We start from the raw sequence: 25,483 nt of genomic DNA, 5'->3' as shown, positions 1-25,483 counted from the left end.
AGGAAAGAAGAAAAAAAAGCCCCTGTGTGGCACCAAGAAGTGACAGAAAACGAAATTAAATCCACTGACACTGATTCATGACTAATAAACCCACGATGTAATAACAGCCCTTAAGACTTTTCAAGTACTATCCTCAGAGCTTTAAAAGTATTTGGGAACCTTTGGGAATCTGGGTCTGAGGCTCTGACTTAGCAAAGCACATTTAGGAATTGTCATGCTGGCCTGCCCCAATAAATGCATGAAGGAAAATCTTTAAAATTATTTTTTATATTTAAGATACAAGGATTAATTATATGTGGGATTTCTTCACCATTTTCTACGTGCAGAGGCTACCATACATGGGTTGGATGATAATAAATGTTTATTGGAGAGATAAAATCCACGAGCACGCAGCCTGGGAAACATTGGGGTGGCAAGAAAGACAGAGCTCACGTACAACTGTCTGGAAACAAGAGTGGAGCTGTGTCAGGAACGGGGGCTTATCCTGCAGTGCCAGGACTCGTTTCTCAACCATGGTGCACTCCACATCATCATCCTGGATCACCACGTCTTTCTTCAGGATTTTGATTGCATAGAGCTCCTCTGTGCCCTTCCTGTCCGCCAGCATCACCTGCAGGACAGAGAAACAGCAGCGTGGAAATCCCCCAGGGCAGGGAGGGAAGGTCACTCAGATGCCTGAAGATTTAGAGAGATGCCAAGCCAGCTTTTCCTTTAATTTGTACAGACAAACTTGATCAAAACTCCAAAGCCATGATCCTTGCACAGTTCAGACAGCCTGTGCCCAAACCCGCTGGTTGACTGCGGGCTCGCTGCTGAAGGGCTGATAAAATGTTAAGTCCCAAGAGACTTCTTCAGTAAAGGGCAAAACTTTATCACCTGAGTTTTGTTCAAACAGGCAGGAAAATAGCAGTCTGTTCTCTCAGCTGCTGGATTTCTAATATATATACACACACTATTCCTGTTTTTTTCCAATATTCACCCTTACCAATGTTGGTGACTTCCAGGACTGGCAGAGTGACCTAGGTATTAAAGCCAGAAAAGTAGATGTGATTTCCTTGAAATTGCCTAGAAGTGCGGATCTGAAAGTCAGCAACAAGTTCTCATCTTGCCCAACAGTCTGAGTTTTTAAATTTATTTTTATTTTTTCAATATGCCAATCAGGACTAAAGTCTGCTAAGCCTTAGGGGGAATGACCTTATTCCTGTTAAGAAATCCTCAAAAATGCACATCCTTTTGACTCTGGACTTTGATTCTTAGAGAGCCATTTATTCATTCTTCCTCAAGGAAAAGAAAAAAAAAAAAAAAAGAAAAAAAGAAAAGGAATGTGAGTGGATTAATTCTGAGCAATTCCTACCTTCCCAAAGCTCCCCTTTCCAAGAACCATGAGAAAGTTGAAATCTGTCAGCTTCACCCTGTCCAGATTGTTGGATGGCACACTTGAGTTCTTGTCTTCTGTTGAAGTAATGACTTTGTTACCAGCTGGCCCAAGTTTGGCTTTCTGAAGAACATACACACACATACACACACAAAAACAGCAAAGTGAGAACTGCCCGTTTTCCTGGCAGAAGGGAGCTCTGGGTGGAAGTTAGAGCTGGAAATGGCCAGGTCTGAGGTGGCATTCCCAGGTGAAAGTCTGCATAACAAAATATGCACAGACACACCTTCAAAGACTCATTCCAGCAATACTGTTGACATTATTGAGGGAATTAAAGTGGAAAACTGTGCTCATGTATAACCAGATAAAGCAGATACACTTATCTGGTTAAAAGAGCAAAACCAAAGCAAAGCCCAGAAACGAAATAAAAAATCATCATTTATTTTCATGCCAAAAGCACCTTAAATGGTGCTTTTGTTCTGAAAGATAAAAAGAAAAGAAGAAGCTATCCAAAAATACCATGCTGTAATGCACATTGGGTATTTTAGGATATAAACAACCTCCTCAAAACATTCTCTTTTCAAATGGAGTTCTTCAAGTCACTGCATAGCAAGAGTTAAGAGAATTTTGACATGCACTAAGAAGAAGAACCTGCATTAAAAATCCCACAACACGTGAGAATTAATGCAGATGAACATGGCCACTTTCAAACCAGCAGTACAATCAACTTTGATTTTCAATCAGGGGTTGATCTGGAAAAAGGAGGAAGGGGAATATTACAGACAAGGGCTCTACCAGACACTCTGGTTTACAGGAGGCTGCAAGTCTCAGTGTTTCACATGAGACCCCATGGCATGGCTCAGGTAAGCTGCATTTCAAATCTCAGAGTTAATAGAAGAGAAAAAAAGTAAGACTCACCAAAAGATAATGCAGGCTACAAGATAATATCCTGTTTTTCCTCAAAATAATCCCATAAACCAGCAGAAGCAAAGCCAATAAGGTTTAGTAATTCTTTGGGATATAAGTGCTTTCCCCATCTGTCTGGTGTGTTGGACTGGTTAATAACCTCTAATATGGTTAATTTACTTTTTGCCAGTGATGTATGTTGGACAATTCAGGATGACTACTCTTCTCTCTGCTTCACAAAAGGGCAATATTTGTATATTATCCCTCTTTCAGAGATAAAGAAAATTATGGAAATGGAGGTTTATTCAAAGTCACACAATACCTCCCTTTAAAAGCCATGCCTGGCTTACACCTTTAGCACTGGAAACTGGGAGTTACAAACTTTCCCATCCCCAGAGGAGTTTAAAACCATAAAATTGAGAGGCACTTGATTCACAGCCTCCATCTACTCCTGCAGCAATGCCAGATAATCATCTGCCAAAATAACCTCCTGTCACTTGAAAACCATATTCAGCTTGGATGACTCTTCCTGCAACTTTATAAGTGCAGAAAATCTTATGCCCTGCCACAGGGATATGAATTTTGCAAGTTTAGATCTCTTTATTAAAAAATTTGTAATACAGCTTAGAATGGGGAATTTCCTCCACAGCAATGCTATTACTTGTTTGCATGAAAGCAGCACTTGGAGCTGCTGATCAGGATCAGGTGCTGTGCAAACATTTAGGGAGAGCCAGTCCTGGATGTCAGCTAAAATCCCTGTTTCTGCAAGGGATGTTCCCAGGACAGGTCTGGCTGCTGGGACAAATCTGTGCTGGAGCTCTTTGGCAGCACAAAGCTCCTTTTGAGGCCACACAAGATTGAGCCATGAGCAACAATAAGGAAAAAGCCCCAAAATCCCAATATCTGTTATTTGTACAAGATACAGTCGTGGCTCAAGGGAGCAGCCTTGCTGGCTGTGCCTTTGTGATGTTCCACAAACGGGATCTCAGATAAAGATCTTGCTTTTCTCATGCACAAAGCAATTTCAATATCCTCCTTTTCACTGAGTAATGGAGATCCAAATCAGGCCCTGAATGGAAAGCACCAGCTTTATTTCTTACACGTTTAAACCCACTGGGCAGGTTGTTGGCAGTTTGTTTGAAAAACAAAAATCATATTTTGCTCCAAGGCCATTTTTTTTTCCGGGTACAAACCTGCCAACCGGGCAGGGAGCGCTCTCTGCAGCACTTCAATCCCAGGCTCTGGGGTTTCCAGCACTTTTTCCATAAAAAAGCAAGGCAGATTCACCAGCAGGCTCCTGTGCCTGCTGCTGGCTCCAGAGCTGGAGGCACTGCACTCAGAGTCAACACGGGCTGGAATTGTCAGGATCTGAAGGCAGGATCTTAAAATAATATTTGAGAACCCAGCCAAGGCCTCCCTGCATCCTCTGAGCACTTCGATTCAATGAGCAACAGACATGCTCCTCTCACTCCCATTTTTCAGCTTTTTAAAAGTCAGACGTCACTCTGGTTGAGAATCTCTTCTTGCAGATGGCAGATTTTTGAGGAGAACACGGGGTTCCTCCTGTGTGCTCTGAGCTGTCTGACCCAGGCAGGAGGTGAACAGGGCAGGAGTTCATGGATGTGCTGAGCTGTGAGTGACCTGTGCCCGTGGGACGGTGACAATCCGGGGTATCTCCTGCCTGAGCTGCCATGAGAGGGGTGAAGAGAGAACCCTGCTGCCAACCATCTGGAGAAACCAGGGACAGGGAATGCTGGGGAACAACCAGACTGACTCAAAGGAAGCACATAGCCCCAAAGTGGCAGGAAGTCATTAAATAATCATAACCTTATCAAAGGTCCTTATTTCCCATCACCTTGACCAGCCACCACCCTCTCAGAAGCATGCAAAACCCCCTTTTTCACATTTGGCATGTGAATTCCTGTTACTGCTTTTTGGCTTAAGGTCCTAGTGGAAATAAGAGTGAGAATTTCAAGACGTTTCACTGAGCTCTATCATGAGTTTTATATCTGAAACACCTTGGCTGTAGCAGACAGAAAATGCCATGCAGCCAATATCCTCCTCCCGACTGCCAGAGCAAAACCAATTTTGCAGCTACAGAAGGGACATAAACTCAAATTATTCCCAAAAGCTTATTGCAAAAGACTGATATTTTGCCTTTCCTACCATGACTAAAATTGAAAATTGCAGAATCCTAATTGAACCCTCCTTTATTTTTTATGGATATTAAAACTTGCTGAAGTTGAAGACAGTACTCCAGGCCCTGGATTAATTTTCAATCCACATTCCAACTCCTTGGCTTATTACCTCGGATAAAAACACAGTATTGTTACAACGAAGCCAGCTTGCAGCAAACCAGCCAGGAAAACAGAATGTTAAAGATAAATTAGTCTGCACTGGGAGCAGGAAAGTTAATCTAAAAAGAAAACAAGACATGCACATCATCTTACTTCCTCTGCTTTGGACGCACCTTATCTCGGCCAGTTCTTTTACCCTGAAACCACAGGTGAGACACATCTTATATATTCAGCCCAAACTCACTTCTCCATCGAGTGCTAAGAAATTAAAGTGTGCTACACTGGAGAGACTCTGGGAATTTGGTAGGTGCTTTTTGGAAAAGATATCTCAGGTTTAGCAGTAAAAACGTTTCAGATTTCTTATTAATCTAAGAGTAACAATTGTACTTTTAATTAAATAGGAAAAAAAGTTATCCAAAATCTAATGAGAAGTGTGATGCAAAGAAGAAACAGAAGTGATTTAGGGAATAGTAATTCTTCAATTTTTATGGCAGTTGCAGTAATTTTTGATGATTCTTTTCAAAACTTTCTGATTCTCCCCTGTGAAGAAAATTGAATTGGACAAAGCAATAAATTTGAATGTTGGTTCTTCTGCCCTCTGTGTATATCTGTAGTAGAGAACCTTAGGAATTACAGAGCTAAAAGACTGAATTGGTCATTTTCCACATTAGCCAGTAATAAATAAAAGTTGTGAGGATTAAAAATAAAAAAAATACAAAATTCCCTTTCTTACTCCCAATCTCTTTAGGGCAATGAGTCTCTTTCCAAGATGTCAGTGCTTTAACACTTTGCACTGCTCTCCTCCACTGCTTCTCTGCTGGTGGGTGAGATTGGCTTTGTTCCCACGTGGGAAACAAACACCAGGATCCAAACTTGCAGCCATCCCCTCCTACCCCCCAAGCACAGCTTCAGGAGGGAGAAACCCACACCCTCTCCCATGGTCAGGCATCCAAGCAAACACAAAGCTTCGTGTGCAGCTCACTAGAGAATGTGTTCCTCGGTTGTCAGGGAAACTCACTCCCAGCGAGTTCCCAGGATCATCTCTGGCACCACATTTTCAAGAGGAAAAAGTGATAAACGAAAAAATACTTAACAACAATGCTGAATTCCCTCCACATGAGCAGAGTGCTGCGTGGAGAGCCACAGTCCATCCTTTATTTATTGGCCCAACCACACCTGCTGGGGAGGTAAATCCAGAGCTCTGCTCCCAGCAGCTGAGTGCTCTGGATTCTCCCAGCTCTGCTCCACATGGATGCCAGCATTCCCTCCTCATCTTTCCAGGTTCCACCCACCACCCCTGCTCTGCCCATGCTGAGAACAGTGAGTGTGTGATGGAACAGGAGTCTGTCCAAACCCCACAGCTCCTGCACGAGGCTCAGCAGGCCAAGGAGTGACTGCACAGGGCTTGTCTCAGGTCACAGAATCACAGAACAGCTTGGGCTGGAATGGACCTAAAAGATCATCTCATCCCTCCTCCTGCCATGGCAGGGACACTTTCCACCAGAGCAGGCTGCTCCAAGCCCCAGTGTCCAACCTGGCCTTGGGCACTTCCAGGGATCCAGGGGCAGCCACAGCTGCTCTGGACAGCCCAAGAATTGAGATTTGTAGAGCAGGAATGTCTCCTTGCCACAACTTAATACCTCTAAGAATTCTAACAAAATCCCTGCTTCTCACATGGCAAGAAGTTCTCAGCAGCTCTTTGCCAGACCCTCACGTGCTCCTCAGATGTCCCTGAGTGAAGGAATCAGGCACCTCACACTGCCACACCTGGAGCCAAGGCTTCTGCTCCTAATTCTTGAATTAACCCAAAGCCAATGCAGGTAACACTCTGCATAACACTTAGAAAAACTGCAAAATGGATGGTGAGAGGTGAGGATGGAACAGCCTGAACAGCAAAATTCCAGCTTCACTATTCCAGCCCAGGGGGCTGCAGGAGTGAAACAAATGCTCAGTTCTGCCTGTTGCTACCTGGATCTTGCACAGGGAGCATCAGAGCAGCTCAGATCTCAGACAAACATCAGAAAATGTCACTGACAGAACCAGCAAAGCTCAGACTAAGGATGGGAAAACTGAAATAATAACGATTTCTTCAAGTCTCAAGGAAGGACCCATTCAGGTTTCCAGTCATGTACACACCAAGTGGGAACTTTGATCAATGTGTTGAGCCATTAGCAAGCCTTTAATAAAGCAAATAAATCCAATAAATTTCAAGTCAAAATCTGGAAGAAAAGCCCTCCCATTCAGTGAAATGTTCTCTGTCATTGTGGCAGCTTGTTTCTCACATTATTGCATTTCCAATTCCACGTAATTATAGGTGCTATGATAGACTATCAATTTCCTACTTTCCACAACTTAATTACCAGGATGCTGAGAATTTGAAATGAGGAGAGTCCATTTCTAAGCCCCAGCAAGACCTAATGCTCCACCAGGCTGAGGTTTAATCTCCATGCCATAACCTAAGGCCAGTTTGTAACTCATCAGCAGAGTTTTGTTGGAAACCAGGGAGGTGCCCGGTACCAGGGACAGCATCAAGGATTCAAGAGGTTCACACACAGATTTCAGCCATTCCTTGGTGAATTTACACTGCAGCAACCCTTCTCTGCAGCAAGGGGAACAGTGGAGAGATATAAATAACCGAAAAGCTGTTTATCAGCACTCTGAGATTCATTTTCATGATGGCAGTGTCACTATGGTGAACTAGGATGTAATTAGTAAAACCCACAATATATCAAAATGAAAATGCATTTTTCCTTCAATGGCTAAAACAGTTATTGAAAAAAGAGCTGGGGAAAAAATCATAGCATTCCCATTGCTAGCCAAAAGGCATGAGGGTAAATGGGATGTTTCATAAAGATATAAATGAGTGTGTGATAAAAACTCTACCTGGGACTTAAATACCAACTACTTTATATCTTTAGTTTACTTTTCCTCCTCCTCTTAAAATTGTTTCATATTTACCCCGTTAATTACCAACAGTAAGTTTATTTAAAGGATTTGCCTGCAACAAATATTTGTGCTGTTTATGAACGGGATTAAAAATGCCTTTTGCAGAAAGCATGTCCAAGGACAGGGGAACCCCACTCCTGAAGCCACCAAAGTGCTGGGCTGAGCAATCCTGAGGTGAGCAGAGCAGTGCCTGCTTTTACACCTGCAATTATGAAATATTTTGATTAGAGGGAAAATTCTCATCAGTGCCAGTTATCAAACGTGAATAAAGGGCTGTGTGAAAAAATGTTATACCGAATTTAACTGAAATTGTGGATTAAATTAACGGGTTTGTATTTTCTAAGGATATACATACACAAACAATGTGGCTGATTTCCTTCTCTTCGGGCCTTTTGCAGGAGCCAGCTCAGCTCTGGGAGCTTTTTTCCTGTTCTTTGCTGACCTCTTGTGGTTTCTCACTCTGAGGAGAAATTATTTTCTCAACCTCAATTTTACTTAGGATAAAGGAAAAAAAGGAATCTGAAAGGACAGGACCACAATTTAATAGATCATGGAGCTCCTCAACAGACCTTTTTTGGGGGGTTTGTAACAACATTCCCTATTCAGTTATTTTTCTTAAACTTTTTTTTGTCCTGCTGGATTGAAGTTAGAACTGTGTGAAGTACCTGAACATAAAATTTCTAAAATATTCCCAAATGTGCCAGGCACAAGGTGAAGGTAACCATATGCCCTAGAAAATGGAGACAGCGAAGTCAAAGGACTATGAAAGGCACTGGGAAAGGGATGGATCTATCCTCAGACAGGAATTCCAGGGGATATTGTCCTGGACAGCAATGTCTGTCTGTGTGAGCTGTGAAATCCAGAGAGGGAAGAGTTTCCAGGTCCCCATTTGGCACTGTCAACATGTTTAATCTGTTTAATAATCCTGCAGCCACCTGAGTCCACTTTGTTTCCTGCCTTTATTGCCAAATACTCTCTCTCCTGCAACAGAGCAGTGCCTAACGAGATGAAGTGTAATTAAAGAGGCTGCCTAGGAATAATATTCAAGAATTCTTGCAGAAGTATCCTGTGGTGGTGGTAATAAAAATCCCCAAAAGGAAATAGGATGCTACAAAGCAAACCCCTAAGTGTCAGAAGAAGAATTGCTTCTCTATATGTTCCTCCATTCTTTAATTATGCAAATTACTGCTAGCTCTCAATAATAAAAAAACCTAGAGTGTGGAATTTGCTTTTAAGCATAAACCTTATTTCAATAAGGGAAAAAGAAAATTAAAATTATGTTCTAAAAGAATTTTTAAGGACTTCAGTTCTCCCTGATCTTAGAGCAAATCCCTGCAATCAAATCCCACCAGCCACACAAAGCTGCAGAGCAGGACTGACTTTAAAACCTTGGGATTCTGTATCCAAATCTTAATGTGCTCTGAGGTGATTTATCTCTCTCTCTCTCACACACACAGATGAAGGTGTTTTCTGCATGATGCTGAGAAATAATCTGTTTAAACACACACTTTGCAGTGGGACAAAAGCAGGATAGGTGTGTGGCCCTTCCCGGTGTCTGATTATTCCATACACAAGTACTCACTATATCTCCCATCTGCTGTGATATTATAAACTAATTTTTGTACATCTACGGGTTCCTCCTAGCTCAGAATTGTTGTGTTCTCCTCAGGAATGCTGCCCTTCCTCCTTCACTTGCTCCTGCTGCTTCCTTTCAGTTCCAGCCCTGCAAACTTGGGGATGAAACCTCCCCAGCAGCCCCACAGGTCACTGCCAAAGATGCTCCTGGAACAGGGAGCTCCTGGACCATGATCCTGACCCAAGGATGCTCCTGGGCTGAGCTCAGGGCTCGGCAGCAGGGAAGGGGAGTGGTGGTGATTTACTGAGAAAAGACAGATCATAAACAAGGAAGCTTTTTTTTTTTTTTCCATGAAATACCCTGAATTCCAGAGTGGCCCCACAGAAACAGAATGCCAGCTTTCCCCGATGGAATTCATGTTTCTAATGCACCAGGACTAAACATGAATTCTGCCCCTGAAGCAGCAGCTGTGGGAAACCCTTCAGTCCTTTTTTTGGGTGCACTCCTGTGGTGGAAACATGAATTAACCAAGGACTTTTGTCAGCTTCTATCAGTGCTCTTCAAGGCCTGGATTTCACAATGAGGTGACAAAACTTCCTATTTCTGCCAAATGCATTTTATCAGGGTGACTTTTGCTCTGGTTTGAAAATGCATTTAAGTAGAGAAACTTTCAACTTCCAGCATCAAACAGGTTTCACCAATGAAACCACCATGTGATTTTATTTTCAAAGTGAAGAGGTGTAAAGGATTGAGGAAGGGCAGCTCTCTTCTGTACAGGCTTTTCTGACATAAAAAAATCAAGGTTAAAGAAAGTGATTCATTTCATTTTTCTGGTTCAGTGTTAGAACATTTGTTAAAATCATGCATCAATAATATAAACAACTCTTAAAAAATAACATCTGTTTTTTAAATTAAGTATTATAAGCCTTGAGTGATAATGCAAAGTGCTCCAGGTCAGCTTCAGTTGTAAAAATACTATTTGAAGATGATAATGGCTTCAATAATCTTAGATCCTTAGAACACAGTTTGCAACACAGGAGCTTCAAATTTTAATTCAAATTGTAACTTAACCAATGTATGAAACGGAAAGTGTGGTTTGTGCCAGTGGCCTTTGCCCTAATAAAGCAAGAGAATTTGTTAGAGATACATGCAAATATAAACAAAACACATGTAAGTTCTCAATGCTGAGATGTAACTTTTATGGCAGTAACTCAGTGATGTGGGGAGCAGTGAAAGGAGCAAAATGAGAAATAAAACAGGTGAATTGGTATTTCAGGTATCAGAGCATCTGTGCACATGGGTAATATCTCCTACAAGATAACAAATAACATCCAGCAATAGATGTGCTATGTGAAATCATAAAACATGCATGCTCTAAATTTATCTATTTAAATATACAGTGACCATGAGCATTCTTTTATCTGTGAGTTATTGGAAGTTCCATGAATGTCTTTCAAGTTAAAGATGCACCTTTTTCCATTATGCATGAGAAGGTGGCACTCATTTAACTAATTCCTCCAAAAAGAAAGGCACACTGCACCTGCTCACGTTTGATCACTCTTTTTTTTTAGTAAAATTCTAATCTGGGGATCCTTTTATGACAAATTATGGAACAAACTATAAATACTTCATACTGAATTTTTTAAAATATTTTTTTAAAAATATTATACTTCACAATAGTTAATGAATATGAAAGATCATTATTATGAAGCATTATACAGATGAAGTATTTCATGAATATGAAATATTATGAAGTATAATACTTCAATTATTTATTGACAATTAAAATCATACTTCAATTTTAAATTTTTTTAATACCAATTAGAAAAGCTTCAAGTGGAAAAAAATCAAGTGCATCCTTAAATGACAATGAAATTACACTGAATAAACTTCAGATGCTGGTAAAGGGGGTTGTGTGTAGGAGAACACCAAGGAGAAAACTACCTTGAAGAAGTGGATATTTACATGACAGTCCTGGAAGAGACAGGAGAGGGAGAAACACTGCGTGGTTAGTAACGGGCTGGCACAGCACAGCAACCACAATTAGTAGCAGAAATAAACAAATACAGACACAGCAGCAGCGGGAATACAGAAATGGACACGTCTGTTAAGCACAGGAAAAACCCAGGACAAAGAAATCGCTGTTGATCACCCGAGCGGGGCAGGGAGCACAGGCAGGGGCTGTGCTGCTCCTTGCTGGGACCTCAGCTCACAAACACACACCCCATGCATGCAACAGCCTCGTGGCAAAGCCTCCAGCTGTGCACAGCTGGCCAGGGGCACTCGGGGCTCTCAGCCCTAAAAGAGCTCGACAGGGTGACAGCACACAGGGATTTGGGATCTTTGGCCTTGCCTTGTTTTGCAACACACGTTTCACCTTCACGGGGAAATCCCTGCCATCAACGTGGTTTTTGATATTCTTCACCTCAAATCACAACCCACTGAGAAAAGCCTTAAGGAAAGCAGCAAACCGGAGGCAGAGATTTGTGCCATCTAGTTAAGGAATTTCAAGTTCTCCAGTTTGAGTCGTGCAGAGTGGATGGGAAACCTCCAGACAACTGCATATGGGAATTCCCCCTGCCAAACTATAGTACAGAACAGATGGAGTCATCTAACAGCATCTCTATAAGGCTGCAAACTATTCTCTAATGATTAAATATGCACAATTTAAAAATAGGAATGAGTGCCATGGCCAAAAAAAGCAGCTCTTCTTTTTATATCTCTTTATGCATAATGAGTGTGGATTGATGTGCCAGTGATATTTTGGCTGGTCATGATTTCAGTGTGGCTTAGTTTCTGTTTCCTGAAAAGTAAATTTCATCTTGTCATTTGCAATTTGAAGTGTCAGCAATGTTATTTCTCTTTCCAAAGGTCCCCTTTGCTGACCTGCCTGAAGCTTCAAAGTGGGGATGCATACTGGTTAGAGACAGATATGGAAAATACTGTATCTTTTATTTATTAAAAAAAAAAGAAAAAAGAAAAAAAAAAGAGTAATGTAACTGCAGTATAGCAGCTCTGGGGCAAAGATGTAAAGTAATGTTTCCTTCCCAGCCCTTACAACATTTACAAAGAGCTGGAGAATTTAACGCAGAAATTGACAAAATCACAAGCTCCTCTTCAGTTCATCTTGGGGGTTTTGTGGTTGTGTGTTTTTTTGGGGTGGATTTTCAGAATGAAAACAGATTAAATTAGAAAACTCACTGGGCTCTTAAGAAGCCACTGAAACAGTCCCTGGAGGATCTGCTCTGGCCCTGGCTATGCAACTGCAACATTTCCACCCAGCCTCCAGCTCACACTAAAAACAGCTCTAGGATGTCCTGGCTATTGATTAAAGGAAAGAAATACAATGTTCTTTTAACCTGAAGTTTTTGTGAGTATCAGAAAAATTCCAGATTAAGAAAGTTCTGGCCTTCTCATTTCCAATGAAGCAGACAGAAATGGCTTTAAAAAAATTAAGAGGAGTGGTTAAGATCTAAGAAATGCAGGGCCTGCACGGAAACAATCTGAGCTGATGTACTGATGCTCAAGAGAAGAAATTATAAATAAAAGAAAGAAAGAAGAAATTATAAATAAAATTAAGGTTTTTCAGCATTAGAGTGTAACAGCAACAAAACTCATCAGAGAGTTTTAATTGTGCCTTGATCTCTGGGGACAGTTTCTGGCCTGTTTAGCACCAGCTGTGCTGCCACAAGGAGAGGCCTGATGGTGTAAATCCACATGAGCTGTGTGCACAGATACACAGCCCGAGGCTTCTGGCTTGGAAATTCGGGCTTGCACAACGATTAACACACAAGTTTGGTCAAACAAAGTGCTGCCCTGCATCCTGGAGGAGCTCAGGAGCAGAAATATCTCTCAGATCCTGCGTCACTGGAGAGGTTCCAGGTATTTGTAACCCAGCCTGATGGCCAGCTCCACATCCGTCCTGTTATCTTTCAAATGAGAAGGTATTTCAGAAGACATTTTCTTTAGGATCACAATAATGATAAGGCATTTCAGAAGACATTTTCTTTAGGATCATAATGATAGTTTTGTTTAGAAGCACTCAGAGGTCACCGAAATGTCACCACTGATTGACCACTTCCAGTGCTCAGACACGACATCCACCCTGTTCTCAGCTCTGCTCCCTCTCCTCGTGTTCTGGGCTGCAAAAAGGAACTCCATCAGCAATTCCATGGTCAAAGCAGCTGGAATCTCTCACACAAACAAGACTCAAAGCCAGGGATGTGGATGTGGATGTTTGTCCCCTCCCAGGGTCCAGGGACAGTCCCTGTGGTGGGACAGCAGTCGGAGCTCTCAGAAATTAAGGGAAGAATTTTATTTCTGCCAAAGCCACCCAGAGAGCTACACTAAAGGAAATAATTAGAACAAAACAACACATCTGACATGTGAAGAGTGTGCACCAGGAGGACCATTGTGTGTCTTCCCAGAGATGCTCTAAAATGAGGATTTTACGAGCAGAATCCCATTCCCTCACAGCAGTGTGCTTGGATCACTGCAATTGCCAGAGCTGGGTGTAGTGACTGAGCCTGCTCCCATCACCAACACACCTCGTGCTCAGTAAATGTGTCCATGGGTAAGGATTATGGCTGCTCTGTTCTTTGTTTAATTAAAAAAAAATCCTTTATATGGACCATAACAGCTGCTTTATTTTTAATAGCAGTTCCCAGTGCTGGTGATGTGGAAAGAAGGGGAAAGATCATAAAACAATTCACCAGCCTACTTTTAAATCAGTATTATTCTGTTATTACTCTATGGTGATATTTAAGTATCAAGAAGTGCTTTACTAAGCAGGAAAAGTAAAAAGGGCTTGGCCAAACTCAAATAATTTCCCACAATAGAAGTTTTAGAATTTGCACATTTTTTCCCCCAAATTCAGGAAAAAAGGAACAATGCCCTAAGTGGCAAAGGCATCTAACTGCTCAAATCACAACCAGGTAGAAAAAAATACCAGAAGGTTGCATTACTTCAATATTCTGCTATTTTCTTTGACTAGAAAAGTACTGGAAGAAGGAAACAAGTACATAACCAAGAGTAGATGCTGCAGTTAGAAGATTTCCAGATTTCCTAGTGTGGGTCCATGGAGGCACCTGGGACTGTTGGGAGTTCCCATGGCAACTTCAGCACGGACAATTATGGAGCAGCCACAATTATTCTGAATATGCCTGGTGAGAAGGGAGTTCCATTTTGAGATGGCCACAAATAATGCCATTCCAGAGAGAAAATTCACAACTAAAGGTTAAAACCAACTGAAAAATAGTGACAGATTTTATCCTGCCTCCACTTCCTACAGGAGTATATTTTTATCTCTAAATATTAATAACGATGTATCATGTATAAATCACTGAGGACAGATTTGTTCACACTGCTAAATGAGCAGATAATACATTTGTTTAGTTTTAGTGAGAGGTGAGATCCAGAAAATATGTAGATTGAATACAATTTGTTGTGCACAAAATACTGCATTGCACCTCTGCATAATATCCCTCAATTTCTGCACAGGCTCATAGAGATTATACACAAAATGCAATAAGAAAACTCCTTGCAATAAAATATAAAAGGTAAAAAAAGCACAATTCTCAATTCTTTCTTTTCCAATTTTGGTCCCATTTGTTGGAGAGGATCCATTCTGGGCAAAGGTTGGGTGTTAATTTTTCAGCTGATTCAGATGTGGCAGAATGGGCCATGAGGAAACTTCTCATGACAAATAGTTTTTAGCATTCAGTTACAAATATAAGTGAAGAGAAGGTTTCAATCTATTATTATTTACTTGTTTAGAGTCTTTAAAATATTTTATAAAGATTATATTATATTATAATTGTATTTTATAATATTTTACTGTAGATCTACATTGAATAAATGACTTAAGAATAAGTGCCAGGAGGTCCAGTGAGCAAAACAGCATTTCCATGAGATTTGTGTGGCTAAGAGCCACATTTCCAGAAGAAATCTGGGCTGTGAAAGTGATGTGCTAAGAAGGATGTGATGATACTGTGCAAATGGTTTGAGATCAATGAGAGCTTGAGGCCGAATCCTAAAGCTGCCTGTTGAAATACAGATGTAGGCAGATATTCTTAAAATTCTCATTTAAATGGGAGGTAGCTCTGAAGTGGTCTTGGAGGTCCTCCTACCCACATTTCTAAACTTTAGTTAAAAGGGCAAAGTCAATTTTCAAAACATCTTACAATTTTCAAGATTTCAGAAATTCTACATTTATTGGCTCTCTGGTCTTTTCTAAGCTGAAAATAATCTTATTCTTCCTTAATATGAAACAAATAAACCCTAATTCTAAAGTTCCTCTACTCTTGTGTAGCTTAAGTTTGTATACGGCCCTTTACTCTGAAGGTCACCATTATTTATTTTAAGTATTTGATATAAGTAATGCAGTATTTTTGTGGAAATTGTTGTCATTTTGTACTCAAAGTTAAATCAGTGTAGCTTGGCTACCAATTACATGGTCATATATCAAAAAATAGACCAAGCACTACAAGTGCAGACTGGACTGGGAAGAACTCTGGAGTTACTCTGTCCCTAAACTGATAAATAGGAAGGTGGTGCAGTGTGACCCCTGGTCCATCTGTATTTTTAATCTCCTGACAAATTCACTCCCCCAGGAAAGTGACAGTCGAGACCTGCCATCTTCTTCCTGTAAGGCTCCAATACTGATTTTAGAACAGTGGAAGTATTTATTTAGATGATGTCATTAAGTCACAAATAGCAGCATTTTTCTCAGTGCTGTCTACTTCTTCCTTATTACAGGGCACTTAAAATAAGATGCCTGTGCAAGCCAGGATATAAATGATAACAGAAATAAAGGAAAAGATGATCAGAGTCAGCAGCACTTGTGTGCCATACCAGAATAGCTAATAAGTGAAATACCACCATTCAGACATCTGTGCTGTGAATTTTCAGAAGCCATCACAGTGATGCCCCTTGAAACCAAGGAAGAATATTCCATGGAGGGCTCTGCTTCCCTCTGCTCCTTCTCACAGTGATAAACTTTGAGATGGGAAAGAGAGTGAAGCCAAACCCTTCAGCCATGGAACACCACACTACACCAGCCTTGGCCTCGGGACAACTACAGGGTTTGTTCAGCGACCAAGAGTCTCATTTATCATCACTAGGTTTTAAAAGTGTTCATTGCCCAGCTTGGGAAATTGCAATTATTGCAGACACCATGTGCCTACTGAAGACCCAGTCCCTTCCCCTGGATTAATTCAGTCACTCAAACAGCACCAAGCAGACTAGCCCAGAACAGGGAGAGCCTCAAATTCAAAGGGCTGAGGCTGAACTAATTAGACTTTGAGACAGACTAATTATTTCTGAGGCAGAGCTGCCCCTTGGTGAAGCTGCTGGGACTAGGTCCAGTAGTTTTACATGAATCCTCTCAGGATTTCTACTCCACTTCATTGCAGGACATGGATAAACATGGAGGAACATGGACTGTTCCTCCTGCAACCAAAATATTTACAGCAGGATTAAGAATCAGCCTCAGAGACTGTAAATTCAAGATGCAAACACACTGCATGTAATATCTGACATTTTTAAGTGGACAATTTTAGTGACTTGTCTCTGTGCTGTCTCTGACCTGAGAAAAAACAGGTAAGTATTTATACCTATATCACCAATACATAAATATCCACCCAATTCCAGACTCTGTATAATGCACAGAAACATGGACAGGATTCCTTTTGAAGCTATTCTTTCTAGGGAGGATAAAAACCAAAAAATGATCTTGAATAGCAAATGACCTAGTGCAGCAAAATGAAATCACACTGGTCAGATCACGACTATAAAGAAAGGAAAATGGAATGGAGGCTCAAATACTTTTCAAATGTGTAACAAAAATCATAGTTCATGCTGCAGACATGGGAGCTGATCCAAATGCGTTCAGAAGAAATTGGTGCACCTTTTCTTTTTCCTTCTTGAAAGTTGAACATGTGCCGTTTTTCCTCACCTTCCTGGGTTAACCCATCTTTTATAATAACAATGGAGAATTCTGCCTGATGGTGAACATAGAAAATTGCCATTTCAGGTGGAAAGGAACAGGCAGGTTTGTTTATGCACAACAGGTACATTCATTATGTTTTGGATAAACAGCTTGGCTAAGGTTGTACACTGTGCAGACTGGAATATCTCCAGCTCCCGGCTGTGTGTGCAGCTGGGAGGGCAGGCAGGGGAGAGGAGCTGCACCAGCAAACCCCTCCCAGCCCAGGCCATACCTGTCCTGCTCCTGGGCTCAGTGGCCAGCAAACATTTGGCTGTAATTCTGGCTGTGGTTCTCAGAAGAGGCAGGGTCTGATCATTAACAAAAAAACTCCTTTGTGTGGCACATGAGACCATCCTTGTGGCTACCAACTTCCCCAGCTGGCACCACAGGAGGCAAGACACTGCAAAAAGCATCACTTTTCTGTGGATTTTCTTTTTTTGTACATACTCAGCAATACCTCTGATCCTTAAAAAAACATCAACATCCTTCCCCACACTACAGAGATGAGAGTTTCACATAAAAACCTTCTGCAAAGACTTTAAAGCTCCAAAGTGTGAACATTGAAAGTATTTTCTTAAAACACCCCAAGCTGCAGTGTGAAACATTCAAAGTATTAAAATACCATTGTTTCTGAGAATTTCATTTGTCAAATAATGCAGATATCAGTGATAGTGGCTGGCAGATTTTGCAGCAATTGTTAAAAGACATTGAAATTATTACATATACTTAACATATTTTAAAATACCAACTTCCAAGTGTCATAGCAGAGAAGCTGAACTGTCAGGAAAATGATGCCATCTCTGAATTAAACCATTTGGTCCAATCTTCAAGAAAACCACAGACACACAGAGCTGTCACAGGGACAGAAATAGGGACACTCTAACATATCCATCATTTAACAGATTTTTTTTGTAGTGAAGTGAAAAATAAAGGCAATATTTAGTTGCACACATCTGTGTGTAATCCTCACCTCAAACTTCTGTCGGAGTTCTGCATTTCCATCTTCATCAGCATCTGGAATGGGAACGTTGTAGTATTCACCCTCCTCTTGATTCAGCAGCTTGTACCTGTGGTAGATTTCAGAAAAAAAATGGTGACTTTATGTTTTTTTCCTGATAGATTCAAAATCTGATTTCGTTGTTTATGTGTGGCTTCTATCAATGTCACAGTTATGCAAAGAACTGATCTCAAAGACCTGAAGCAAACTCAGAAATGGAATATATTCCACCTGAAATCACACCTTTCATTCCAAGCTATCTGTCAAGGCAGTTTAACGGCCAAGGAGATTCTTCCCACTCCTCCTGGGGTTTGATGGGAGACACCAACCCTGAGGAGGAACCTTTGCCTTCCACAGCCCTACACAACTGTCATTGAAGCGATGTCCTTTTTGAGATGGGATGAGTTCTACCCTCTCCTGGCAGGTAATGAGGTGGCATTTTACGAGATCAGTTTCCATGTGCTTTGAATTTGCAGAGCTATATATAACATGATACACTTGGTATTGAACACATCGTATTGGAGATAAAAATAAAATTTGTATCACAAGACTGTGTTCACAGAATTGAGTTTGCAGCAGCTCTTGGCTCCAGCAAAAGTTTCAGGAACACCATAAAAGAAAAGGAATTGTTTTATTATCCCCCTTTGATATATATAGCCTGTGTTTCCTAGGTTTAGTTGCACTTCAGTGAATTTATAGCCTGAAACACAGTGAAAAGCTCAAAAAAAAGGTAGATCACATTGAAAAAAATGATGGGTTTAAAACTTTCGGTGATATATTCTCTCCTTCTCTTTTCAGAAACTCTTACCATCCACTGGCTGGCATTTTCATAAGCTCTGACACTCCAAAAGAGAGCGACCCCATGAAATCATTCCTGGTGGTTCGATCCCAGTCCCAGACCTCCACGGATAACCGGCGATCTTTATCTGTGGGTTTTAATTTACTGAACAAGGAGAGAAATGGAGGAGCTGTCAACACCAAAATAAACTGAATGCATCCAAAGACCCCCCAGGAAATCAGGGTGCTGAACTCACAATGTGAATGACTCATTCCAGTCCGGATTCAGGGTAGAACGGATGGTTTTTGTTTTTTGTTTACTTTCATTCTTAGGATCTGGGATGAGCTTCAGTTTGACATAAGGATCTGAAAGTCCATTTGGATCCATGGGAATGAGGTTTTTTGCTTCTCTCACTGTCAATATAAAACACAGGATTACACATCACTGTTAAGAAAGAAATTACATGTCAGACCAGAGCTATTGAAGCACGCTGACAAATAAATAAGATGTGAAACCCACCTGTCAGACTTGGCATGGGAGAAACTACTTGTTGTAAAGAAAGGTTGTACTGAGTGATATTTATAAGAATAGCAGGGAGCAATGACAGGAGAGAAGAGTGATTCACAAGCAACACACAGCTTCCAGGCAGCTCTCCCTGCAGTGCAATGATTAAATACCCAAATCCATCACTGCAATTTTTCTAAGCAGGTACCAAGTCTTTGTGCTTTTGTTCCCTCATCACTGTTAGGTTATACAACCACAGATTAGGAGGCAAATACTGTAAGAGCCACGGGCAGAACACAGGGGATTGCAGGGGATCAGGTGTTTGACACAAGCCCTCTTTGGAAGGTTTCTACCACCACCCTTCCCACGGATTCACGGCTCATTAGCTGTCAGATGGAATCCTTGGGAGCATTGTCATGACAGCAACCCAAGGAAAAGTGCAGGGAACACAAGTGGAGCTCCAGCTTCACAAAAATCCCAATGCAGCTTTCTACTTTGCCAATGCCAAAGCAAGAAACAAAGGGAGTTAATTTATCTCGAGCTGTTCCTGATCCCCAGGGAGAGAGGGAGCACTCGGGGAGCTGCAGGGGGGGAGTGCAGGGTGTCCCAAAGGGTGAGCACAGCCAGCACTGCCCTCCCTCTGGCACACACCTGAGCAACAGGTACACATCCTGGAAGAAGAATGCTGAAGAGTAAAAGGTGAATTTCCCTCATGCTGTGAAACCCACCCAATCCCATGATGGGATCCCAATCCCAGCCTGATGAACTGGGATCAAGCTGGGATGGGGAATTTGGAGCTCACAGCTGGGCATCTCAAAACTTGGGGGCAGCAACCCCCTGGGCTTGTTTGGGAGAGAAAACAGCTTCCAGCCAGGAATTCCCTTGTGACAGTCAGAGCTCAAGGTTAGAACTGTCTCTGAAGGAGGACTCCAAGAAGCTTTGGGGTGCCATGGCTCCTAAGGGAGGAAAGAACTCCAGCCCTTGGGAGCCACCCAGAGATTACCCAGGGCTGACACTGCCCTCTGCCACTGCCTTCATTCAGGAGGGCTTCCTACAATTTACCTGCCTAACTGAACAAATCTGAAGGGAAATTTAGGAAAGATCAACCGTTAAACAACTTAGTATTTCTCAGTGTAAAGTGTTTCCTACAGGAATTTGGAATTTAGAACCACTTAAAAGTCAGTTAGAGCTAATGAAAAGAAAAAAAAGAAAAGGTGTCAGGATCTTCAGCAACAAATATTTACTGTTTGCTCAAGACATTGTCCTCCTCTTCCCCCAGATTTAAATGGCATTTTCATACTACAACCCCAAAATTCTAGACCTTCCCAGGATTTCAATCTGTTGTTTCCCAGCATGGAGGTTAAAAGACATCCAAACAACAGATATATATAGAATAAGAGGAGTACAGGCATGTGAGCTACTGCTTTGGAAGACTCTACTTTGTCAAGATAATTCTCATGCAGAACAGATACTCTGATGTAAATTAATTAATGAAATTAGATCATGGCTGGAAATGAATCACATTAACTTGACCCAACAGTTGATACTGATTAAGTTTCTTAAATTTCTGGCTTTAAAAGTAGAGACAGAAAATGCTTATGGGCTAAAATTTTAGAATAAAGTGTAATTCTATTCACTGTGTGTATTCCTCAAAGAATTCTATCAGGAAAATAATCACTGTGTGTTAAAAGAAAAGAACAGAACTGTGCATTTTTCTTGCAGACCATTTCATTTGTACTTTTCTACAATCCATGTGTAAAGCTCACAGGGTTTTGCAGCTGGGGAAACGATTAAACAATTCCTTTCAGGCCAGAGAAATTGTCCCCATTCTCATTTACTCCAAGTTTGCCCTCTGGGGGTCTTCACGCCTGTGGTCAGCTGGAAAAACATTTCTTTTCAACCCATGAAAAAAAACAAAACCACACAGTTTTTAAAATTTAGTGCACTGAAAAGAATCTTCACATACTTCGAAGGAATAACATTGAGATTAAATAACTTATTTTAGCTAAGTTTTTACAATCCCAAAGGGACTAAGAACCATGAAGCAAGTGAAGGATGAAGTGACAGCTTTCAGTGCAAGCTGCTTTCTCTCATCCTATATTTGGGTTTATTATTGCTTTTTTGGTGGGCTTTTTTTCAGTCTTCTTCTGCATGGTTTTTGTGACTGCACTGCCAGGTTTGGCACAAGAGATACTACTTAAAAATCCACTTTTTGATTTTTATTTCTATGCTGCACTTTGCCATAAGTGAGGAGCAGAACTCTCCACGTGTTCTACAGCTTCCTAAAAATACACTAGTAACTTTTCTGCTAAAATTCTCAGAACAAAATTGCTTAATTTTACCATCTCCAGGCTGAGCTTTTATGTTTAAATTTTCCCTGCAGAGGCCCAGCGTGAAACAGGCAGAATTTTGAGTGATGGGCTGGGTGGATGTGGAGGTTCTGCCACAGAGAGATCCCTGGACAAAGCCACCCCTGCCCAGCCCTGATAAAAGCTGCAAATCAGCTCTGGCAGCAGGAGGACGTGGCAGCATGTGTAAAATTGCTGCTTTCTCCTGCAGCAAACACAGAAAATAGAAAAAAACCCAAAAAACTCTAAATGCAAGAAAGAGAAGCTCAAAGATTAATTGGGAAGGAAAAATGCAACATGTACTAAAACCAGGCTGCTAATGAAGTCATTATCTCACTCCCTGGTTTAAGATATCTGGCCCATTTGTACTTTTGTCTGCATAATTAATACCCTCAGACATCTTTTTCCAACTGACTTAGCACTTCTTTTCCTGAGGAAACAGCGTGATGATACTTGTGCTAAATAGTGCTTATCAAGAATTAGCATCCAAGTGGTTCATCTCTTCAATGTGCTCTATTTTTAACAGGACAGATCAGGTTTCTCTTGGAGAATTGACATGAAGAAGAGATCCCCCTCCCCACCAAAGGCAACATCTCTTGTGTGTGGTTGAGAAAGGTAAATGAAAAATAACTCCACGAAAATAAATCAATGTACAGCGGCTGAATTCTGCTCTAAGTGTAACCATAGCAAGCAATCTCATCCTGCTTGCTAATTATTGGTTAATTAAACTCAACACTGTGACAGAGATGCTACTCTAAATTAGAGAAGGTTGAAGGGAGGTGAAGTTCAGCCTCAATTTTGGTAGAAACCTGAAATACTGCGTGTCAGTTTTCTGTCATAAATATTAGGGATGATAACTGAGGAAAGCAGCTGCCACCAGGTAAATTCATTAACATTTTGTCCAGACTGGACTCTTAATGGGGACTGAGAAAGCCCAAAGATAAAAAGACAAGAAAGAGAAGCATGGATTGATGTCTCCAACAAATCCAGTCTTGCTCAGGTTTTCTTCTAAAACCCAGAAAAAATGATCAACTTGCATTATGGACAAGATGTGCCATTCTCCTCCTCCTTGTTAATGGAGATCATAAATGTGTATTCAGTGGAAAATCCAGATTATTTGATGACTGTCCTACAGCTCTTCTCTCAAGTACTGATTTTAAACCTGCAGTATGTATCCAGGAGCCATGGCTAAAATTGGGACACCCACTTTTCCAGGAATAGTGTAAGGACATGAGCAAATACAGAGCTGGTTCTTAGGTATTCATCCTTTAAATAAAAACCTAAATAAAACAGAGTGGGCTGACAGAGAACAACCAATATTTCTTGTAAACAGAAGAACTTCAGGCAGGATTTTAAGGAATTCAAAGAGGAGATGACAAAGCTGAAACTTTTTCTATGAGATTGTGCAGGTCAAGAGCTGCAAGCCAAGCTGTGGATTTACAGCTTCTTGAGGTACCAGCAGATAAATTTAAGTCATGGGAGTGACTAAATAAATGTTTCTGACCTAGGACAAAGCTGAATGATTCAAGCAGGAGTCCACTCAGTTCCTTCACAAGTGAGTCACAGCCCCCTTTTTCCTGAATTCCCAAATGTGGATAATAGAACAGTTTACTAATCCCAGCAACCATTTCTTGCCAATCTTTTAGTCCTGCAGGCAGCTGAGACGAGCAGAAATCTCTCACCCTCGTGCCAAAAGCTGCTTTTAGGAGACACTGCAAGACTCCAGTGGTCTCACCTGGCATGGTACCCAGAGAAAAGAAGGAAAAGTGGGACTGCTCTTAGCTCCAATACATCATAAAGTTCCTCTCTTCTCCCAACAAAGCATTCCTAAATTGTTCCAAAATTCTCACTGCCTCCTCAAGAAGTTTCTGGTGCAGATTTTCTGACCTGCCCAGTTTCCAGATGCCTCAGTGAGTGACAGAGGATCTTGCATTCCCAACCAAGGAAGTTTCTCCCCACTATCCTCCTGCACCCCTCAATCACAGTTTAAAAGATTTACCCATTACTGAAAATAGTCTTTCTTCCCATTTTTTGATTGGTACTCATCGCATGCAAAACCCAAAGCTGCTGCCAAAACTCAGCTTTCATGGAAGATTTATTAGGAGATTTTATTAAAAAATCACTGCACTCTTCCTTTCTGGAGCTGCTTGTGACTCACAGGTACAACTGACTGAAACAAATCCTGCTTTCCAGGCAGTTTTCAGTCTCTATGGTTTTCATCACTAAAAGGGCTTTCAGAGATGAGACTCTTCTCTATTCCATAACTACTCCCCTGCCCAGTGAAGATTTCTTTTCATGCCTTTCCCAAGCCTGAGCCCTGGAAAATGGCAGCAGAATGAGCACCTGCACTGTACAGGTGATGTACAAGGGACAGCTGAAGAATATCCTTGTCTAGAACAAGAAGAAGAATGAACCAATGTTGCATGAGACTTGATTCCTCTCCATTTATTGAGATATTCTCTCCTCCTAACAAAAAATGTGCCATCATCCCTAGTACTTCTTCCTAAGTTCTTCTGTCTGCAATAGGTTCTCCAGCTTCAAGTTCACCTGGAAATCTCTTAGAAACAATTCTATTTTAGTTTTGATGGAGATTATCTTTACAAAAAATACCATCTTAAAATATATGCACTACTGAGCAGGACAACTGCCAAATGAAACAAAAATCTTACCACAAGATGGATCAAATAATCTGGAAAAGGCTTCAGGCTGTTACATTTCTAATTCTTATCTTATATAAATATATAGGATCTAGTTAATATTTTTGGATGCATGCACATGGCCATTACTGAAAAATTAATGTTTTTTTTAAACACCTTGCATTGCCTGTTCCTTCATGGTAAAGTAAATTTAATGAGTGAAGTGGGAAGGAAGCTTTTAGTTGTCACCAGGGCTGGCATTGCTAAAGGCACAGCTTTTCCTGTAATGACTGCAGCAACCCTGCAGATTCTGGGAATGTCAGAAAGAAGATATTAGTGAAGTAAAGCATGAGATTCGTGGTTTTTGAGACGTTAAAAATGTCTCTCACATGGAAACGGTTATTTGGGATCCCTTTATAGGCATTTGGTACTAAAAGCTGGTCAAACAGCCAGAATATTCATTTATGTTCCCTTTTAAAATCAGCTGCAGATACTATGAAATTAATGCTAACAAAGACAGACACTACCACTGACCTAGAAAATCAAAATAAAATTATCAGAGTGTGCACGGTGGGGTCTTTTAAAGAAGCAATTTTGATGAGAATCTTGAAACGTGCCAAAACTGCAGTTTGTGTCCCCAGCCTGTCTGGGTGCAGGCTCCTGCCCCAGCTGCATGACAGGACATTAATATACAGTGCCAGGAGATGGCTCAGCATTCCTACTCATAAAAAATCTGGGAGATGTCCAGTGGGGAGCACGGAGCTCCTGGGGAGGTCGTTGCTGCAGAGCCTCTCTCCCGTGTGCTCCCAACCTCTGCAGGCATCACTCACAGCCCTCCTTTGCTTTTAAATAACAGAAGCACCACTGGAGAATAAAACCAGATCTTCTGACCCTTGCAGCTTAGGAAAATACAGTTAAAACCCCCTTGAAAATTCTGGGCTGTGCCTATATGTGTTTTAATCATGGAGTCACCACCATCCCGTCTCTCAATGAGTGTCAGCAGGGCAGATCCTCCCTGTCAGCTGCTGTCACATCCAACTTCCAGTGCCTGAGAGGTCACAGTTTAAAGTCCCAATATCGTGACAGCTTTTTATATATCAGTGCACCAGATGGGGTTATTTTTCTCCTAAAGG

General features: G+C 41.2%; 1 protein-coding gene across 2 annotated transcripts in view; it reads right to left on the bottom strand.

The window, feature by feature from the left end:
- Positions 1 to 25,483, bottom strand: part of PRKCA (protein kinase C alpha) — a 147,318-nt gene that overhangs the window by 24,312 nt on the left and 97,523 nt on the right. Inside the window, exons 6-11 of one of the 2 annotated variants that reach the window (XM_053960270.1) lie at positions 19,119 to 19,275; positions 18,893 to 19,027; positions 18,058 to 18,154; positions 11,045 to 11,074; positions 1,355 to 1,498; positions 437 to 610 (exon numbers count right to left, since the gene is read on the bottom strand). In XM_053960270.1, the coding sequence (XP_053816245.1) occupies positions 437 to 610; positions 1,355 to 1,498; positions 11,045 to 11,074; positions 18,058 to 18,154; positions 18,893 to 19,027; positions 19,119 to 19,275 (737 nt within the window). The remainder of the gene's footprint in view (positions 1 to 436; positions 611 to 1,354; positions 1,499 to 11,044; positions 11,075 to 18,057; positions 18,155 to 18,892; positions 19,028 to 19,118; positions 19,276 to 25,483) is intronic. The other variant, XM_053960271.1, reaches the window with a different exon arrangement.

The sequence above is a fragment of the Vidua chalybeata genome, chromosome 19, assembly GCF_026979565.1.
Source record: "Vidua chalybeata isolate OUT-0048 chromosome 19, bVidCha1 merged haplotype, whole genome shotgun sequence".
In the NCBI taxonomy this organism is placed as follows: domain Eukaryota; kingdom Metazoa; phylum Chordata; class Aves; order Passeriformes; family Viduidae; genus Vidua; species Vidua chalybeata.
Note: the sequence above shows the minus strand (reverse complement) of the source record. Positions and strands in the feature narration are given on the sequence as shown.